Here is a 19,688-nt window from a genome sequence, read left to right as displayed (position 1 = left end):
TGCGTGAGCATGGAAAATAGAATACACGGTTTTATAGCAGAGGTCTCACGGTTGGCTCAGGCCATGTTGACCTGTCTGCTATTTTATGATCTTGTTCTGTAGCCTTGAAGAATTTGCTGTAGAAACACAGAGTAGTGGGGGTGATAGACATTATCCTGTGTGTAAGTCTCTCGCACCAATTCTATAGTGATAATACCTTCATTCACTTAACCAAGTTACTAGCATTTATTTATACATGTTGATTTCTCTCTTTCTAACAGGTACCACTCAACAATGTTGTGATGCTATTAATCACCTTAAGCGCATAATCAAGCATAAAGCGCCTTCTCTGAACAAGGAAGGAAAACGGCGAGTACCACGGTTAGCAAGTTGCCATTCTTTTGCTTGTTAAATAGTACATTTTGGTTAACAATGTAAGTAGTTCCATTAATACCTAGGAGTGAATGGGGGGTTCATCCTGTGACTGTTGCTGATAGACACCTGCTGGTATGTCTGTTGAACCACTGGTGAGAAATGCTGCATATGATAAAAAAGGGTCGCGATGGTCATTTTTTATTCCAGCGTGGTGAGCCTCAGAACAGAGAGCTTGCTTTAGTTTGGCAAGGACAGAAGGGAAAGAAAAGCATGTGCCCCTCACAGCAGTGTTTATAAGGTTGGCACTGGTGTTACAAAGTATTTGGAGGAAACTCCTCCAAAGTTTTTTGGCGTGGGGGGTGTGTGGTTTTTTTATTGCTCTACTGTTAGCAGAAGTAGGACAAGCTGCAGTGGGACGATCATTGATTAAAGAGGGGTAGTGAAAAAGGTGGAAGAAGCAAGAATGGATTCAGTGTCAGGCTGGATATGCAAGAATGGATTCAGTATTCAGTCTCCTTCTCTGAAGATGTTCAAAATCTGACTGGACATGTTCCTGTGCAGCCTGCTCTAAGTGAACCTGCTTTAGCAGTGGGGTTGGACTAAGTGATCTCCAGAGGTCCCTTCCAGCCCCTACCATTCTGTGATTTTGAATGAAGCTCTGAGTCACCTGGTCTGATGGCATAGCTGAGCCTGCTTTGAGCAGGAGGCTGGACCAGAGACCTCCTGAGGTTACTTCTGACCCGAAATGTCCTGTGACCCTAAAGAAACAGGGAAGTGGAGTCTGGGAGTTAGCTCACTGCTGTGGCTTATGGTAGATTACGAAACTGGATAATTAGGGACAGGGGAAAACTATGTGGGCTTTTTTAAGCTTGAATCTCCATTTTTGTCTCTTTGAGTGTTACAAAGAGAAGGAAAGAGACCTGATTCTCCTTTTTAAAATTTTGCCGCAAAGACTGTGCTCTGGGGATCCACAGTACAGTAGAGAGAAGGAAAGCAGCACAGGATGTGCTTGTAAAACAGCTCTTCCTTGTAGCGCCAATGGTTGTGGCTAGATAGGTAAAAGGACATTCATAATGCTTCTGAAACAATTTCATTTTTTTCAACTGGAGGACCATGGTGTCATGGTAGATGTCATGAGGACTGTTAATCCCTAATATTTTTGTGCAGAGGATTTCCAGCTACTAAGTCAGTGTGTCTTCGGGACGTTGTCATGTGGCTCTTAGTGCAGTGCGGACGACCTCAGACAGAATGCCGACATAAAGCCATGGAGCTTTTCTATGAATTTATTCCTTTATTACCAGGTATTGTAAGTCACAATGCACTATTATCTTTGCTTTCTAAATACTGTGCATGCCTTCCCTCTCTTTGCTGTGCAAACTATTAATTACAAGAAAAATTATTTTTGTGGTAAATGTCTGTTCACTCAGTGCTGTTAAATAGCGACTGAGTAGTTGTTCGTATTGGAAATCAAATATTGTGAGAACTGCGAGGTTTTGGGGGATTTTGTGGGCATAGAAAAGGGTTTTATTGCAAACTTCCTTCCGGCCAGGAAGGAGAACTTACAGGCCGAGAACTGCTGCTGTATCCAGCTATGAAGGCAGTGCTTGCTGACTGGGAACTAGTGGGAGCATCTCACAAAGTGACCTCTTCCTTGTGGGTAATTTAAATAGTATGATCAAGGCTAGACCAGAACCAGTAACTTCTCTGCTAGAAGATCCAGTTCAAAACACAACGTTTGGGCGGTCTGTTTGCCCAAATCCATATCGGTCCATTTGCCTCTAATTCCTTGCTAGATGGAATTGTTTTTTTCCTGGACAATTTATATGTCTGTTTTTATTTCTATCAGGAAACATGCCTCCATCTTCTTGGCTGGCTGATGTTCTAAAAAATAGAGATGTTTCTTTCCTCATTAACAAATTTGAAGGAGGTGGCAGCGATGCCAAAAGTCCGTCTGGGATCCTTTCTCAGCCAACTCTCCGTGGTATGCAGGAGCCCTTCAGTTTACAGACTGTCATGCGGTGGATGGATATGTTCTTAGCAGCACTGGACTGCTACAATACATTCTTTGAGCTGCGAATGGTCAAACCTCATGAAATATTGGGTAAGCGATTAACTGTTGCATTATGTTCATTCATGTGTTACAGAAAGCCCATCCAAGATGAGTTCCCCCATCCAAGATGCATTCCTAACTTGGACTTTAAGCTTTTTTCTTAAATGTAGAGTTGATGAATTTTACAAACTCTCCCAGAGGTTTCAGTGACATTTGTTGTACTGGAAGTGTTTTGATGAAGTAGTACATTGTTAATAGTGTATCTTAAAATGTTTCCTTTTAGTCCTAGAAATATACCTTTAAATTTCTGTCTCTGTCATCCAGTCACCAGCAACTTCTTTTACTAAGAGATAGATTTATAATTTTGGGGGGTTTTTGTTTTGTTTTGTTTTTTAATCCTTCCAAAGCTGTTTACCTGCTCTTTATTAATGTCTGGAGGGAATGATTAGAAAGCAATGAAAGAAGTCCCCTTTTCATTTTGAGCCCTGTACATGTTACCTTCCTTGAGTTCGTGATGCTTCAACTGCATCAGGTCCAAAAGCCTTGTATTGCAATTTTGGTCAGGTGCATAATAATAACCTGTGTAGTCACTGGGTCTTTTAAAAAGTTCTTTTAATTATTCATGCAGGACTAAACAAAATGCTTTTTATCACTGATAGTGCAGTTGTATAGTTACTTCATATATGAAGTCTTGTACAAGTTCTAGGTAGCCCATCTGTCATAGGGCTGAATTATTCAAAACTAGGGATTTAAAATGTTTATCCTTTTTATTACACATGCCTAAGTCGTCATCATTAATAAGTGCTTGTGATGATAAGTGAGTAGAAAGCTACCCTTCACTGCCTAGAATGTTAATATTTGGAACTGGCATAGGACTTTCAGAAAATACTGGTGTGAGATGCACTGGATTTCTGTTTGTTATCTCAATTTGACTGTTTTCTTCTGAACACAAAATAATATATTTAAAAGTTGAGAGCTGCTGTATCATTTGAACTTAGTATGATTCTTCTTAGGTGTAAATGAAAGATCCTCATTCTTGGAAGCTGTGCAGTTCTTCCTTGAGACTATTGCTTTGCATGATATCCATGCAGCAGAGCAGTGCTTTGATTGCGGTTCAAAAGGCAGCGTGTTCAGTCCACAAGAGAGAGATGTGTATAATTACAGCAAGTGTACCATTATAGTCCGAATCATGGAGTTTGTCACCATGATCCTGGAAACCTGCCAGCAGGATTTCTGGAAGGTAGGTGCTGAAGTCTGTAGTGGATAAAAGACGCAAATTTTGTATGTAGTTAGAGATTTGGTTTTTTATTGTGAGGTTAGTTTGCTGGAGAACATCATCTTTAGTGGTACTTTAATTGAAATTGATGACTGAGTGTCGCAAACTGTTACGGTCTTCGCATCTCAGTGAAAAGAATTATATTGCACAGTTGAATTTTAGTGGCTTGTGTAGTTTTGATTAGAGAAATTAATATTTCCTGTATATTCCAGTTGTATATTGACTATGAGATTGTCATTCTTTATGGAGTACTTGCAATGAATATTTCTTGCATGACTTCTGATGGCCTTAAATGTGTGAAGGTGATAGCTGCTTAAAAGGCAGAAAGGCAGATTGTGGGAATTCTTTCTTGAATTCAGTATAATAATAGAGTCTCTCCATTTGCCTAGCTTTGGTGCAATATAAACTGTATTTAACTATATGCGGTATAGTCCTTTTGAGTCTGTTATGAAATTTACACTGTCAGGTTTAGTTCTGAGACTGTGACCATCTCTTGTTTTAAATTAATCTCTAATAGAGGAGTACATCTGGATTTCAAGGTGAAACAGGCCTGTGTGGACATAAAAGATCTTACGTGCAGTTTGATGAGACAGCATATATCCTATGTATATTTTTATAGATAACTTAATTTCTGCGTATTAGCACAATCGATTGAAAGGCAGACATTTCATAAAGATAATGTCACTTAGTGAGAATAGTTACTACTCCGTGTTTTGTTTCATTTTAAATACAAGGACTAATGATAAGTTGTGAAGAATAAAATAAGGAAATCTAAATGGATTTTTAAATAAAGCTGTTATTTACTGGTTTATTCTTTCTAGCTACTTGAGAAGGAATTGCTTAATGCAAGCCTTATAGAGCTTCTGGTGATGACAGTGTGTGATCCATCACACGTAGGCTTTAACACTGCTGATGTGCAAGTTGTGAAAAAGCTCCCAGATATCTCAGTAAGACTCATGAAAGCTTTGATGAAATCTCCCTATAAGGAATCTTTGAAACTGTGCATAAAGAAAAGAATCACACTGCAGAGGTAAGTAGGGGCTTTCTGATGAGCATGAATCCAGAACAAATGCCACTCACCATGGAAATGGAAAGTACATAATGTTGTGTACGGTTTCATGTGGAGCTCCCCACCAATGTAATGTTACTGCTTCTCTTTTCTCATTAGCTTTGAGGACCTTTGTTCTGTTGATCTGTTTAATTCAGACGCACGTTTTGATCAAGTTAGGTTTAGTGCTGTCCTTTCTGCCTGCAAGCAACTCCAGAGATCTGGCCTGCTTCATTCTGTTCTTCACAATCAGGTAACTGTTTACCCAGAAAATAATGGTGAATATTTTTATGCAGTGAAGAGCTTTTCCTGTGTGAAAGGCCAGTATGAAAACAGAGAGCAGATCAGATGCAGAAGTTGTGTAAAATGAGATCAACAGTGAAGAGCTGGTGCTAAACAGGGTCAGAAATAACTGTTTATGTTTACTCTACAAATCTGAGTAGTGCAATACTACGGTTTGAACAATCTTCGTAATTATGTCTGTCTTTTTCCAATTTTCAGGGTCAGGACGCAACCAGAATCTACCTAAAACTTTCTTTTACTGAGCTTCACAATTTTGAAAGCTTAAAAAATCGGGATTTACTATCCTACAAAGGAGGCATTTTTCAAATGTTTTGAACAGAGAACATTCAAAGTGATGGGGGAAATTAGAAAAGGAATACATTCTGGCTGATCAGAAGCAATATAGTGGGTCTGAGTTGCAGGAAAACAGGATGGAAAGCAGCTGGGGGATGGAGGTCTCAGCTATATTACTCAAAAGAACTCGTTCTAAGTTTCTGATTGTAGTCGGTTATTTTACTCTGGGCAATTGAAGGAAAACAGGCTATGCAACAGCCACAAGCTCTGAGAAAATTTGTCTACTCGTGAGCAAGGCTATATTTAGCAAGTAACAAAATCTTTAATTTCTGTGGGGTGTTCGTCATATATCCTCTACGTCTAAACAACAGCTAGAGCTGAGATTGTAGGATGGTGATATTCAGGGAGCTGCATGGTTTACCTTTTCTGGCCCACCCATTCTGACTAAGCTGTTTGTTTTATTTCTGTAGTAGCGTTTGTTATCTGCAAGCAATCTGGAGGAGGATCAGAATCTTGTGACGATTTTCAAATGACTATTGGTTTGTTCTGAACTTTGTATGCAGTGGGGTGGTTTGGTTAAAAATCTTTGTTCCTCAGTTACACAGATGTCTTGTCCTGGTATGTTTGCATTGCTTTGCAAGAAAATGACCTGGAGTTCAAGTGTTTTCATTAGCTATACAGGTGGATTGGAAGGTCTTTATGTTATTTTTTCAGGTTATATTAATTGTCACTTGTTTATTTCAACAGGATGAAGGGCCTCATTTCTCAGTTGGCTCTAAGCTTCTTTCAGTTGTTTATAAAGGTATTGCACCTGGGGGTGAAAGGATGTCGCTTCCATCGTTAGACATCAGCAGTAAGCGATTAGCTGATAGACTCCTGCAGCTAGCCTTTGCTATTGATGACCAGGTAGGATACTGTTCTCTGGTTTTAATACTGAATCATCATTTAATACTCATTATCAATACTTTTCTACCCATATTTTGGGTAGATGAGGCTGGTGTTTTATTCATAATCCTACAGAGGAACTGTAAGGATTCTTTGGCTTAATTGAGTGACAATTGTAGATAACAAGCATTTCAGTATTCTGTTTGTGCTTTATTTTTGTGCTTTCTGGTAACATAAAAGAGTTCGGAATGGAAGTTTTAAAAGAACTCATGGGCTTTTATAAGAAATGAGTGGAACTTTATGTACCTGAGATAACTCTGTCTCTATACCTTAATTTTCACAGTGTGAGGAGCTAGTAAGCCTGCTGTTGAACACAGTGGTGTTATCTGTGCCATTATCAGGAGCATCCCAGAAGAACCTGATCAGTTTCTCTCATGGACAGTATTTTTACAGCCTGTTCTCAGAAACCATCAATCAACAGCTGCTGAAAAACCTGGATGTGATCGTAGTCCAGCTTATGGAATCATCTGCCAGCAATCCCCAAATGGTACTATACTTCTTTAAAAAGACAAGGTCAAATGGGAATGTTAGAAGTAACAAGTTCTTTGTTGTTATAGATGGATGTAACTGAGTGCGTAGTGGGGGAAAAAGTGCATTTGGTTGCACTTCGGATAGCATTGCATTGATAGGTGTTTTTTAATTTTTTCGTGATTGCCTACTGGTGCTACTTTGATCTCCAACAACCTGACATAACTTAGGCTGTCTGATGTCTCATGTCAAACTAAGTGGAAGGTGCTTACCTGTTACCTATCCTGAAGTCTATGAATTTCAGGATGTTTTTATGTAGTACTTCAGATCAAGAATGTCCTTTCAAAGCAAGTCTGCTTGTTCCTATTTACTGTGCTTTGATTTTCATTGTAGAGTGGTCCCAGAGCATGTGGACTGGATTCGTTTTGGATAAAACTAAACTGGAAAATGAACTCCAACCAGTAATGGGCATTTAGTCCACAGAACTTGAGTAGAGCTAGATCAAAGTATTAAAAAGAGAGGCAAACACACACACAACCCTCTGTGACCTGAAATAAATACAAAGTAGATGTCATGTACTCGGTCTCAGCACCACTTGTTTTGTTCCACAGATTTTCTCCTGTTGGTCCACACTACTTAGTTAGGTAGAGCTCACCTTCCGGTCCACAAAGGAAGTGTGTTATAATTTAGAAACCTTCTTTCAGTGTTGCTGACAAACAGACGGGTCAAAAAGAAAGATCAGAAGTCTACTTTCCCTTTTGCTTACAAAGATGCTCAGAAAAGTAGATTATCCTTTTAAAAACAATTGGATCTCTTTTTTATGCTTAAAGGTGTTGTTTCCAAGTTTTCTTCCTTTTCTTTTAACAAAAGCCTTTCAGTCAGGTGTTAGGTTCTCCTGAATCTCTGATTATTTTTTTTTTTTTCATGATTGCCCATACCAGTGAAGAGATCCTATCATCATTTCACTTAGGATTCAAGAACCCACCTGTTGGTTTTCCTTCCAGGTTGGCAACATTCTGAACGGCATGTTAGATCAGAGTTTTAGGGAGCGTACCATACGCAAGCAGCAAGGAATGAAGCTGGTCACAGCTGTACTAAGAAACTGGAAGAAGCTTGACAGCTGGTGGGCCAAAGGTTCAGCTCCTGAGAGCAAAATGGCAGTCTTGACCCTGCTGGCAAAAGTTCTCCAGGTATGTGTTGCTTTATAAAATCCAGGTAAATTTTCTAATTCTGTAGGCATTTTATCTCTTTTTAAAGAAATGCTTTTCATTCTCATTATTTATGTTGGGTGGGGGGGAGGGGGAGGAAAGTTGGAGAATATCAGAATCTGATATCTTGCTAATTGCAAAGCACAGCAAATATTTGGATAGACAGAAATTACTAGATTTTGCTCTTCTCTCCCCCTGTCCTTCCCACCATTTTTTTTTTTTTTAACTGCTTTCATGCTTTAGCTTCATGTTTTCTTTCTGGAGAACTGGCACTGGTACAGGGAATAAGCTGTGAAAGTGAGCAGCCTCTAATACCGTTCTTTGTCATGTTGGCATCCAGAAAGTCAAAATGGGGGAGTTCTACTCATATCAACAGACTGCAGAAAGATCTTTATTTCAAACACCTTTAATTTCTGTTACACTGGGGTTTGGGTCTTTTGTTTTTTCTTTCTTTATGTTGAAAAGATATTTTATCCACCTATCCTATTGGTGGTTTTCGGGAACTTGTAAAAGTAGCTGTGCACAAATATACAGAAAGATCTCTTATTGAGATTTTTTTTTTATAATTAATTATTTTAAACTTTAATTGTTTAAAGGTAAGTTTCAGGACACAAAATGTGAGCTCTATTGCTATATTAGCTGGCAGTGAAGTGACCAATAGGAAATCTGAGGGAGGGAGCTTAATATTTTTTTGAACTGGAAAATATGCAACAATATGATTGTACTGTGTAGCTTTTAGAATTCTTTTTGATAGTCCTTTTAAAACTAAAATCACTCTGTATGTGCTTTCTGTTAATTCGGTGTGGTTTTGGAAGTAAACAAGTCTATAGCTCATGTTTTTATTGTTCATTAATACAATGATCTCTTTGACTAGTTTAAAAAAGAGAAAATCCTGATTTTTTTATTTCTTCTATTGTTCCAGATAGACTCTTCGGTTTCTTTCAATACCAATCATGAAGCATTTACAGACGTTTTTAATACCTATACCAGCCTACTTACTGATCAGAATTTAGGCTTAAATCTTAAGGTAAATTGCTCACTTCAGTGGTTTCCACACCCTCCCCAGATTAGAATGTTCATGACATTTCCTGTTATTCGGCTTAAATTTTACCTTAGTTTGCACAGTAACATGGACATCATTTCCATTTTTTTTATTCTGTTCAAAATCCTAAAAATTGTAAGTCATCCTTTTTGTTCTTTAAACAGAAGGCAGTATCACAGATCTGCTTTGTTTTTAGGTGTTCCTTTTTTTCTTTGCCCTACTGAAAGGCATGTAATTTTTAGGAAAAACCTGTCAGTTGCAAGTAGTTTAGAACTCTGAAGTGTTCATCTGAGAAATGACAGCTAATCAGGCTTTTAGCACGGAGTGGCATTTACTACATGTCAAATTACAAACCTATGCCATGATTTTAATGTCCATGTCTGCAAGCATGAGACCAGTACTAATGGATTAACTGCTATATGTGGCTTGGTCAGGAGGGGGAGATAAAGTACTGTGTACTGAAAGTGGAAGTTCTCAAAGAAGCTGGATCATAGGCTTTGGACTGGAAGAGTAAAATTTTGTACTTATGAAATAGCTTTGCATGGTTGCTGCTCAGTCAGTCTACCTTTAGCTAGACAGACTTTTGTACTTTCCTGTGCATTCAAAATAAATAAAGTTTGGGATCTTGCTTTAGCTGCCAGGTGGTGTGTTACATCAGTGACTTGTGTGATAATGGGTGCTTGCTTAAAAGAACAATAAGGTCTTATTGAAAGCCATGTCAGCCATGAGATGTTAATTGGTTTTTAACTCCCATCAGCAGTGACCAAAGCTGTTTTCTGAACTAGCACCTTAAAGATGAGCAGCTACATAGCTGCTCTCTGATCTTTATCAGCACACTGAGACATTGAATCAGTACACGCAGCCATTGCTGATTATTTTGTGGTTCTATTTAGCTTGCTTCGTAGAGGACTTTTTTTTTCTTTTTTTTTAGTGTAAAACTACATTTCTTTTCTTCAGGGCCAAGCAGTGATAATTCTGCCGTTCTTCACTAATTTGACTGGAGAAAAACTTAATGACCTTAAGAATGCTCTTGATCAATTTATTGCTCTCAATTTTCCCATGAGGTCAGATGAGTTTCCCAAAGGAACCCTGAAGCACAATAACTATGTAGACTGCACTAAGAAGGTCGGTATTTTTAATGAATGTGTAATTAGAAGCCTAAGTGAACTATGTCTAGAAACAGTGTTTCGTAGGATCTGCAATTAAAGAGAGACTCCCAGTTCACAGAAGAAAATTAGTTTTTCTGTTTCTGAGTTACGTCTTTATCCAGAAGTTTAATGTACAGAAACACATTAAATAAGCATATCCTTCTGTGCATCTGCTTCTGATCAGTACTGAAAAATAATTACATAATTGGATGGAATTGATTTGATCTAGTGTGGCTCCTTATGTTATGTATTACTCCCTTTTCAGTTTTTAGATGCTTTAGAATTGTCTCAGAGTCCAATGCTGTTGCAGCTTATGACAGAGGTTCTCTGTAGGGACCACAGACATTTCATGGAGGACTTATTTCAAGCCAGCTTCAAAAGAATTTCCAGAAGGTGAGTTTGGTCTATTGGATTTTGCTCTTGTTCTCATTGAATTTTTGCTGAAGCAAATTTGCTTCCTCTATTATGTTGTCCATGTAGTAGTGATGATTTACACAATAAAGTTTTACATAATGGTTTTAAGTCGAATTTTGCTTTTGTCTTCACATTTCCAAAATACTTACGAAGTGAGAACAAGTGGCGCCAACTTCCATATGACACTTCCAAAGCCTAGGCAAATTTTATAAGCCTCCTGTAAATTAGCTTGTTCTGGCAGAATTCAGTTAAAGATAGTAATTGTGTGTGATACCTATATTTGCTGTCCCTGTATAACCACACAGTCACTTAAGTAGATAGCACTTAAACTGACAGTGGATTACTTTATTCAACCCCTTTGGAAATACATCAGCACATTTATTTAATTGAAAGTTTCCAGGGTGATATACTGTAGACACAAACATGCTCTGTCCACAGAAGAGGTCTTCAGTCTCTTCTAAAACCAAACATTCCAATTCATGATGGGCTATTAAGTAGTGACTATTGGAGCATGTCATTTCCCGGACAAAGTAATTTACCTTAGGCCCAAATCCCATTTTTTAAGTTTTACCTTTTATAAAATTATTCAGAACAACAGTTCATCTAGTAGTGGAACACTTGATAGGCCACAAAAGGACCTGATAACAGTGAAGTCTCCTTTTTTCCTTCTTGTTTGCCCCCAGTCTTCACCTGTACCAGATAAATATTTTTTTAGGTTGTTCAGCAAAAAAGGGACTGAGAAAGCTAATGGTTGCTTTTAAATTAAACTAAGATGTACGAACAAGTTTACCATCTGTTGCAGAGTAAGAAGCTGAGATTTTCTTTAAAGAGCTCCCCAGTAAGTGGCAATTCAACCTGATCTTGCATGTGTTACAGGACGATAAACCAAGAGGGTATGAATGCAGACAACAAAAAACTTTAAATGTCAGGGGGTTTTGAAACATAAATGGAGTCTGGTAAAAGAGTTTTTATCTTGAGGTTTCCATCTTGTTTAGGAGCACCACTGACAAACAAGTGATACTGTTGGACACGGTTCACAAAATGTTCCAGAGTGAACACCTTCTTTCAAATACTACCCGTCAAGCCTTTATGGATCGCTCCCTCCTCACTGTCTTGTGGCACTGCAGCTTGGATGCACTGAGAGAATTCTTTAGCAAGATTATAGTGCAGGCTATGGATGCACTTAATTCCAGGTTTACAAAGGTATGAATTACTTTTCTTTAGGATTGGGGAAGGTCTAATAAAATGCTGGTGTTGGTATGTACATTTTGCTTAACTTAGAGTGAGGCACTGATTGAAATCATTTGCTCTCCAGTTACCTGTATTTTGGAGCAGAAGATTGTGCCAATTACATGGTTTAGTTATTAGTGAGAAACATTTCTTTATTCCCTAACACACTGTTGCGTTGAAGTTAATGTACGTTTGCATATCTACTGTGTATAAAAATCAAAGTTGTAATGTTATCTATATATATCTAAAGGGGTCTGAAGTTCTGTCAAAAGCAAAAACCGAGTCTAACTTTGAAATATAAAAGCTGTATAAAATTTTAGCCTGGTCCTATGCTGTTAAGAGAAGTATTCAACCTCAGTAATGAAAGCTCTTAAATTAGGTGCCTGCCTTCTAGAGAAAGAAACACCTCTAATCATTGCAAAGATCCTTTGGCAAGGAATTAGGAGCACAGATCATCCTTTGTCTATTTACAGCCTATCCTCCAATTTAAAGTATAGTTATAGCCAATAATTTTGTTGTCAGTGGAGGTCTCTGCTCTTGCTGTAGTTCTTGACTCCCATGTTTTTGCTGATGTGGCTGTTTAAAGGCAGCAGGGCAAACAAGATGCTGAAAGGAGGGCCATGACGGTGATCAAAGGGCTGGAGCACCACTACAATGAAGACAGGCTGAGACAATTGGGGTTGTTCGGCCTGGAGAAGAGAAGGCTCGGGGGAGACCTTATAGCAGCCTTCCAGTACCTGAAGGGGGCCTACAGGAAAGCTGGGGAGGGGCTGTTTGCAAGGTCATGTAGCAACAGGACGAGGGGCAATGGTTTTAAACTAGCGCAGGGTAGGTTTAGATTAGACATTAGGAAGCTCTTCACAATGAGGGTGGTGAAACGTTGGACCAGGTTGCCTAGAGAGGTGGTGGACATTCAAGGTCAGGCTTGATGAGGCTCTGAGCAACCCGGTCTAGTTGAAGATGTCCCTGCTGACTGCAGGGGGGTTGGACTAGATGACCTTTAAAGGTCCCTTCCAACCCAACACATTCTATGAAAGGATCCATATTTAGTAATAGTTATTAAAAACAAGACGCTAAACCCAAGACTTACGTAGAGTTGCCCCCACCATGTTTCTGTTGCTGTAAACGTTGGCACCAAAGTGAGGTGCTTAAAGAAAATCATGAGTGATACCCAGTATGGTGACAGGTATGTATGTTTTGCCTACAGTTGTCATGAGTCTTAGCTGTTACTTGGTATTCTGCTTATTTCACTCTGGTATCACTATAATGATTTAGGCCAATTGTAATTAAGACAACTCACCTGATAAAGAGCAGGTCATAATAGTTTTAGTAACTGTATTACACAGGAACTCGGAATCAGTCAGTCTTTTATTGTCATCAGCTCTTTTCTCTGTTTTAGAAGGTAGAGGTAAGCTGAAGGCTGTTAAGTAGCTCCACAGTTACTCTAATTTCTACTAAGGAATGGCAGGATCCAGGAAATCTCTTTTTGAGCTTTTTCGTATTTGTTTCCAGTCCAATGAATACACTTTTGATACACAAGTCACCAAGAAAATGGGGTATTACAAGCTGCTAGAAGTGATGTATGTGCGTCTTTCAAAAGAGGATGTTTACTCCAAGGACTCTAAAATTAATCAAGCTTACCGTGGCTCCATGAGCGTAGAAGGAAATGAACTTACCAAGACACTAATAAAGTAAGACTATTATTTCTTTTATTTCCTTTTAATTCCTAATTGGGTTTTGGGCAGATACAATTTTTAAGTTTGCCATATAAAGCAGAAGATTGATTTGCTCAAGGATAAATGTAATCTCTGATGTAGCTTTTGATTGTACATGGAATACACAATATTGAATTTACATTGATAGAATGATCTTTAATGTAGACTACAATCTGATGGCAGGATAACTTTTGCCTCCTCTTTTTGCCATTTCTATTTGTTAAGCTTGTGCTTTTAGTTTTGTTTTTCAGTATGATTCTTGGCCTTTAATTTGTGTTTTCACAATTTCAGTTTCAGTATACTTACACTTTCATGTAGAGTATGGTTCTGTGTTGTAAGATAGGTGTTGATATGATTGACTGAGAAAATGGGATGGATTTTCATTTACATTTCATAATATAGCAGCACACCTAGTAGGTGTAATTTTAATCAACACTGCAGAGGGGGACAAAAGATTAATACTGAATATATATGCTAATTAATATTTTTAGTTTGTTTAATGTTCTGAAAAAAAATAAGATGTCTGAATTGCTGTTTTGGTTTTTTTTTTCATTTGGGTTTAATTTTATTTTACAACGCCATTTTCTATGAGGACTTTAAAGAATTTCTTGGCTATGAATTGCAGAAGTTCTATAAGTGGTTATGGGCAAAAAACCTATAAAAATTGCATCTAAACTGGTTTTCTCTGGCTGACCTATAGCATAACTTAGCATGCCAGTCCATTCATAATTTCTTGGGAAAGGACCATGAGAGAGATTTATGCGTGCATTGGAACATATCTCCATCTTGTCTGAAAACGGCCTGTCATCGTTCCTGACATTAAGGACGGCCGTGTAAATACTTGAGGCAGTTGGCTTTGTCGTTGCTGAATGGTTCTGTTTCAGTGCAATATGCCCGCAGAGAACTGGAATAAGTCTTAGGTGGTTTAATGCTGATACTCCTATAATAATAAAGATCTCTTGAAGTTCTGTTGATTCACTGGTCTCTGGTTGGGGCCTTTCCTGTGCTTCCTGTAAAAAAAAAAAAAAAAAAAAAAAAAAAAAAAAAAAAAAAAGACTTCTAATGGTGTTTCCTTGCCTGTTTGTATTTTAAGGTCATGCTATGATGCATTTACGGAAAACATGGCAGGAGAGAGTCAGCTGTTGGAGAAGAGGAGACAGTATCACTGTGCAGCATATAATTGTGCTATTGCTGTTATCAGTTGTGTCTTCACCGAAAGTAAATTTTATCAAGGTTTTCTTTTTACAGAAAAATCAGAAAAGGTGAGAAGCTGTTGTTGCTGTCAGAAGGCTTCCAGAGCACGAACCACAAAGTGATTTTACTTGATTGCAATAAATGAAAGAATCAAGCCTGAATGACATGCAGTTATATTAACAAACTACCCAGTGAGGCAAGAGAAGGAGTCATAGCTGACTTTCTTGCATCCTTCATGCAATATCAATTGCTGATGAAGGTTTTATTGTCTGTTTGGGAATGAATGAGTAGTGATTTGTTTACCATGTTTTCCCTCCACTCTCAATCCATTTTCTAAAATATGAGAAAAAACCCTATTGTTAAGTTCTCCAGTGCTTGCAATATACTTGATTAAGAGAGAACCTCTTTATAGAGCACATTGTGCTGTGAATTCTTGTGTAGTTGAATAGCAGAATTTTCTTCAAAGTATTGATCTAGGGGAGTAAACATGCCATATTTTCTGTATTGTACATTGATCTGGGTTTTTTTAAGAAGAAATAAAATACGTTCAGAGCAATTTTTATTGTGTGCAGAAGTATAATTTTGCACTTTCCAAACATGCTTCAATTTGCAGAACTTGCTGATTTTTGAAAATCTGATAGACCTGAAGCGTCAGTATACATTTCCTGTAGAAATTGAGGTGAGTGGAATTTCTGGGCCTTAGGGTTCCTAAGGAAAAAATTAGTATGGCTTTAATAGTGTCACTGTAGACCAGGTCAATTCTCACATACAGAGAAAGAGAATTCTGTGGTGAATAAAAAATAGAGTACTCCTCTAATGTTTTAAAATACATTTTTCTGAGAGAAATACAGACTTGAAATTTAGAACACGCCTGTAGTACACATAACTTTAATACACTTTTTAGCACACTGACTCTAGTAATGAACAGCTGTAGGAATAAGTAATTTAGCTGTTGTTCTGTAGCACTAACTATAATAATTTATAACATGGGATTTCCATTCATGTTAAATGGTTTTGATAATTTTCTGGCAGTTCTGTAAATAAACTGTAAATTAAAAAAACTAATTTTCAAACTTTATTTCCTGCTGTTTAGGTGCCTCTGGAAAGAAAGAAGCGGTACATTGCTATTAGAAAGGAGGCCAGGGATGCAGGGAATGGTGATCGGGGTATGAAAGTCATTTATGACTATGGAAAAAAATGTCTTCTTACCTTTCAGTGTTCATTGATGTGTAGCTAATAAGCCTCTACTGTAGCAGGAACAAATAAAAGCATTTAATATACTTCATCTAACAACCAATTCCCATCCACCCTCAAATTTTAGTGGCCAATAAAGGCTTGTTTCTTGTAATTCCCTTTATTAATGGTCTATTCTTTTCCCTATTTAGATGAACCCAAGTATTTAGCTTCTGCATCATACATGATGGACAGCAGTTTGAGTGAGGAAATGAGTCAGTTTGATTTTTCTACTGGAGTCCAAGGTTTTTCTTACAGCTCCCAAGATGTTACAGCTAGCAGTGCTCGTTTCAGGAGAAAGGTAATTTAGTGATTTATATGCTATGAGGAGGAAGAGTTTTATGCTTTCCAGCAATTGCATACGTTTATTGGAGTTGAGAAAGAAAAATTTCCAGTTTCCTGTATTTGTTCTACTTGCCTGAAAATGTGTTTCTCCAGAAGACGAGGGAGGAGGACTAGAGCTGTGTTCTGTTGGTCATTTTTCTTCTTCCCTTTCTCCACTGTCTGTAGCTGGAGAAAAGCAATGCCCTACCTTGGCTTTCTAAAGTCGAGTAATGTGAGTGAAGTCCAGCCTGAGTTGTAAAAACATGGCTTTTGACTTTGAGTGTGCTCAGGATTATCCTGTGATGGTTGTATTTCTGTTAGGCACCTAGTTTCCTCATTTCCCTCTTCTTTAGGTCTGAAGGCACTTGTCCAAGCTGATTGTATCGAATGTATGGATTGTATCAAACGTATGGAATAAGTGATCAAACACTTTATTATTTTTGTATTGCTGTTGTGGCATCTTGTATTTAACTGTGGGTCTTGTTATCTTCCAAGACTTTAGGTTGTGTTCCTTCTGCGATCAAGAGATGTCTCATCAACAATAATGCTGATAGGACAGATAGTTGCTATAAAACAGAAAGAAAACTTGTAAAAGTGTCGTCAACATTGAAGATGAAATTTGTCAAAATAACTGTTAACATTGGGAAAGATAAACTGTTTCCATGTTTTGGAGCAAGGAGGTGTTTTAGCTGCAACGAGGTTAACCAGAAATGTACTTTCTATCTGCTTTGCGTAGTAGTGTTGCAATTTCTCACTGCGAACAATTTTTTCTTGTGATTTACTCTGTGTAGCAAAAGAGAGAGCTGCTGTGGTTGCTAGTCAGTGTGAAACAACACATCCATAAAAATAGGGCTTTCCCCCGTGGAAAGTGTTAACACATTCTCTCACCTGTGAAATGAAATAATTTCTGAGGTTCAGCTAACTCTTCCCACTTCCAGCAGTCGCCACACCTATCCTGGCAGGTAGTAAAGTCAAAGTAACATGAAGTTGACGTCTGTTGGCACAGAAAGTAAAAGATGTCCACAGTTGGTACATATATTTGGGAGGTGTCTGAACAATGCATTTGATGTATTCCCTGCTGTGCACACTGTGCGTGTAGTCAAAGCTGTACACACAGATAAGATCAGAATGACTCATGGCATTGTCATGATTTAAAAGAAAATACAGTGGTGTTATTAATCATAGTAAAATTTCTTTCAGGAGCCCACAGAATACATGGTTTTAAATGATGAGATGGAACTGGAAATGGATGAACTCAACCAACATGAGTGTATGGCTTCTATGACCACTCTGATTAAACATATGCAGAGGAACCAGATCACACCCAAAGTGGAGGAGGCCAGTATTAACCAAGAAATTGGCAGTTTTTCACTAATTATACCAAGAAAAGGGAGTCATGGTTGAATCCATTCATTTATTAATTTTCTTGGCTATGTTATAATGAGAGCTCAAGCTGGGGGCTTTTTGGCTTGGTAAGCCTGTTTGATCGAAGAAGTGAGTTGATTTTTGCTCATCTCTTAAATTTCAGGGGACGATTCCAGTAGATCTTCCTCTTTGGATGAAGTTTCTGCATGGCAAATTAGGAAACCCATCAGTACCACTAAATATTCGCCTCTTCATAGCAAAACTTATTGTTAATACTGAGGACGTGAGTAATTTTTTTTGTTATATTTTTTTCTGTTAACAGAACAGGTTGTGTTATAATATCAGCTGTGTAACTCCTCTGAGGTAAAATCACATCACCTCAGCTGACGCTTTTGCGGCATTCAAATTGAGTAGTGTGCTGTGATAAAAAGGAGTGCATTCATAGCCCAAAATTCCAGATAGTGCCAGTATTTTTAATGTAATACAAATACTTTTTTTCCCAAACTCTACTTCTGTAAGTAGAGTGTGTCCGCAACATGTGTCTTCTGTAAACCATAAGTAATTGATTCATTGATACTGAGCAAGAGGTATGGCTGATTATGTTTGCCATCTTTGCAGGAGCAGATATAATGGTTTTTTAATGGTCACAGATGAATCTTATGGAAAACCTTAGAGCTAAATGATGTTCTGGTTGCAGAAAGATATTAAGATAGAATAATGTGTCTTTGCCTGCGGAGCACGTTTTCTAACTCTTATTCTGGGGTAAAACATTCTCATCCTATTTCACACAGTGGTTTTAAAGTATAGTGCTTCTGTCTGAAATATTCCAAGTACAAAATACAAAGAGTCTGAATTTCAGAAGTAATTCAGGAAGCTTTAACACTTGCTTAATGCTACTTTCTTAGTAAAGCTGTCTGAAATGGGAGGCTAGATGAATGGCATGCTCTTTCAAATCCTTTAGGGACAGGTTTTCTGAGCGAGAGCCGTATTATGTGGGCTCTAGTGAAATAATTAACTTTATGTGAATACTTAGTTAAAAGTTTCTATGCAGAAGTGAGGAACGTGGTTATGGATGCTTTTTATTTTAAAGTTATTTTAAATTTTTTGTGGTTGTTGCTTCAGAGGTTAAGCAAAGTGGTAAGAGGTTGACTTAGCAGTCTAATGATTATTGAATGACAAGTTATTGAACAGTTGGATAATTTGTACTTGATCACTGATTCTCCTGTTTTCCATAGGTTTTCCGACCTTATGCAAAGCAATGGCTTGGTCCATTGCTGCAGCTGGTTGTTTCTGGGAATAATGGAGGTGAAGGGATTCATTACATGGTAGTGGAAATAGTAGTTACTATCCTTTCCTGGACAAGCGTAAGCACTCCCAAAGTAAGGAAATGTGACATTCCTTTTTATTATTATTGTAACTATTTGGTAAGGAATGAGTGAGGTTTTTATTATGCATTTGTAATGATTTGCTACATAAGCTATTTTTGAAGTTAATACCTAAAAGAAACAGTAGACTTATTTACTTGCTTGCTTTCATAAAACAAGGTATGTCTTCATGTTGGAGTCACTATATTTGTTTTTGCTTCTATTCACTGTAGGGGAATATTAAGGATGAGATTTTAGCTAACAGATTGCTTGAATTCTTGATGAAGAATGCCTTTCACCAAAAAAGAGCTGTGTTCAGACACAATCTGGAAATCATAAAGACAGTTGTAGAGTGTTGGAAGAACTGTCTCTCCATACCTTACAGGTAAGCATTTAGACAATTTCTTTCTTTTATCAGTATTTCAAGAACGTAAGTGAACATTAGCAAAGGAGATGAAAAGGTAAATTCAGCTGCGATAGTAAACTTTTTGCCCTAGTGTTGACAGTAGAACTTCAGAACTGAACTCTCCAAAGGTTGTAACTTAATTTGCAAAACAACAAGGAGACACAAGGAAAACAGGAGGTTTGCAACAAACAATAAAAACAGGAGTAATCTCTGCAAAGATTTACATTTCATTTGAAATTTGGGATGTTATCATTGAATATTGGTGCACTGTTAGTAAGACTTCTGTGATCTGCTGTGCTCCTGAACTTGTTGCAGAGAATTTGTGTGG

The 19,688-nt window shown here is 37.8% G+C and overlaps 1 protein-coding gene across 1 annotated transcript in view; it reads left to right on the top strand.

Moving 5' to 3' along the window:
* The window catches only part of PRKDC (protein kinase, DNA-activated, catalytic subunit), an 86,184-nt gene that overhangs the window by 25,290 nt on the left and 41,206 nt on the right, over nucleotides 1-19,688 (top strand). Inside the window, exons 29-50 of the mRNA XM_063326838.1 lie at nucleotides 261-360; nucleotides 1,522-1,655; nucleotides 2,201-2,455; nucleotides 3,418-3,644; nucleotides 4,502-4,710; nucleotides 4,849-4,981; nucleotides 6,052-6,210; nucleotides 6,533-6,736; nucleotides 7,722-7,907; nucleotides 8,848-8,952; nucleotides 9,925-10,092; nucleotides 10,381-10,508; nucleotides 11,525-11,732; nucleotides 13,272-13,450; nucleotides 14,568-14,736; nucleotides 15,282-15,347; nucleotides 15,762-15,834; nucleotides 16,054-16,202; nucleotides 17,426-17,563; nucleotides 17,754-17,873; nucleotides 18,826-18,969; nucleotides 19,188-19,339. Coding sequence (XP_063182908.1) covers nucleotides 261-360; nucleotides 1,522-1,655; nucleotides 2,201-2,455; nucleotides 3,418-3,644; nucleotides 4,502-4,710; nucleotides 4,849-4,981; nucleotides 6,052-6,210; nucleotides 6,533-6,736; nucleotides 7,722-7,907; nucleotides 8,848-8,952; nucleotides 9,925-10,092; nucleotides 10,381-10,508; nucleotides 11,525-11,732; nucleotides 13,272-13,450; nucleotides 14,568-14,736; nucleotides 15,282-15,347; nucleotides 15,762-15,834; nucleotides 16,054-16,202; nucleotides 17,426-17,563; nucleotides 17,754-17,873; nucleotides 18,826-18,969; nucleotides 19,188-19,339 — 3,406 coding nt within the window. The remainder of the gene's footprint in view (nucleotides 1-260; nucleotides 361-1,521; nucleotides 1,656-2,200; nucleotides 2,456-3,417; nucleotides 3,645-4,501; nucleotides 4,711-4,848; nucleotides 4,982-6,051; nucleotides 6,211-6,532; nucleotides 6,737-7,721; nucleotides 7,908-8,847; nucleotides 8,953-9,924; nucleotides 10,093-10,380; nucleotides 10,509-11,524; nucleotides 11,733-13,271; nucleotides 13,451-14,567; nucleotides 14,737-15,281; nucleotides 15,348-15,761; nucleotides 15,835-16,053; nucleotides 16,203-17,425; nucleotides 17,564-17,753; nucleotides 17,874-18,825; nucleotides 18,970-19,187; nucleotides 19,340-19,688) is intronic.

The sequence above is a fragment of the Chroicocephalus ridibundus genome, chromosome 2 (assembly GCF_963924245.1).
Source record: "Chroicocephalus ridibundus chromosome 2, bChrRid1.1, whole genome shotgun sequence".
In the NCBI taxonomy this organism is placed as follows: domain Eukaryota; kingdom Metazoa; phylum Chordata; class Aves; order Charadriiformes; family Laridae; genus Chroicocephalus; species Chroicocephalus ridibundus.
This window is presented reverse-complemented; position numbering and strand designations above follow the sequence as displayed.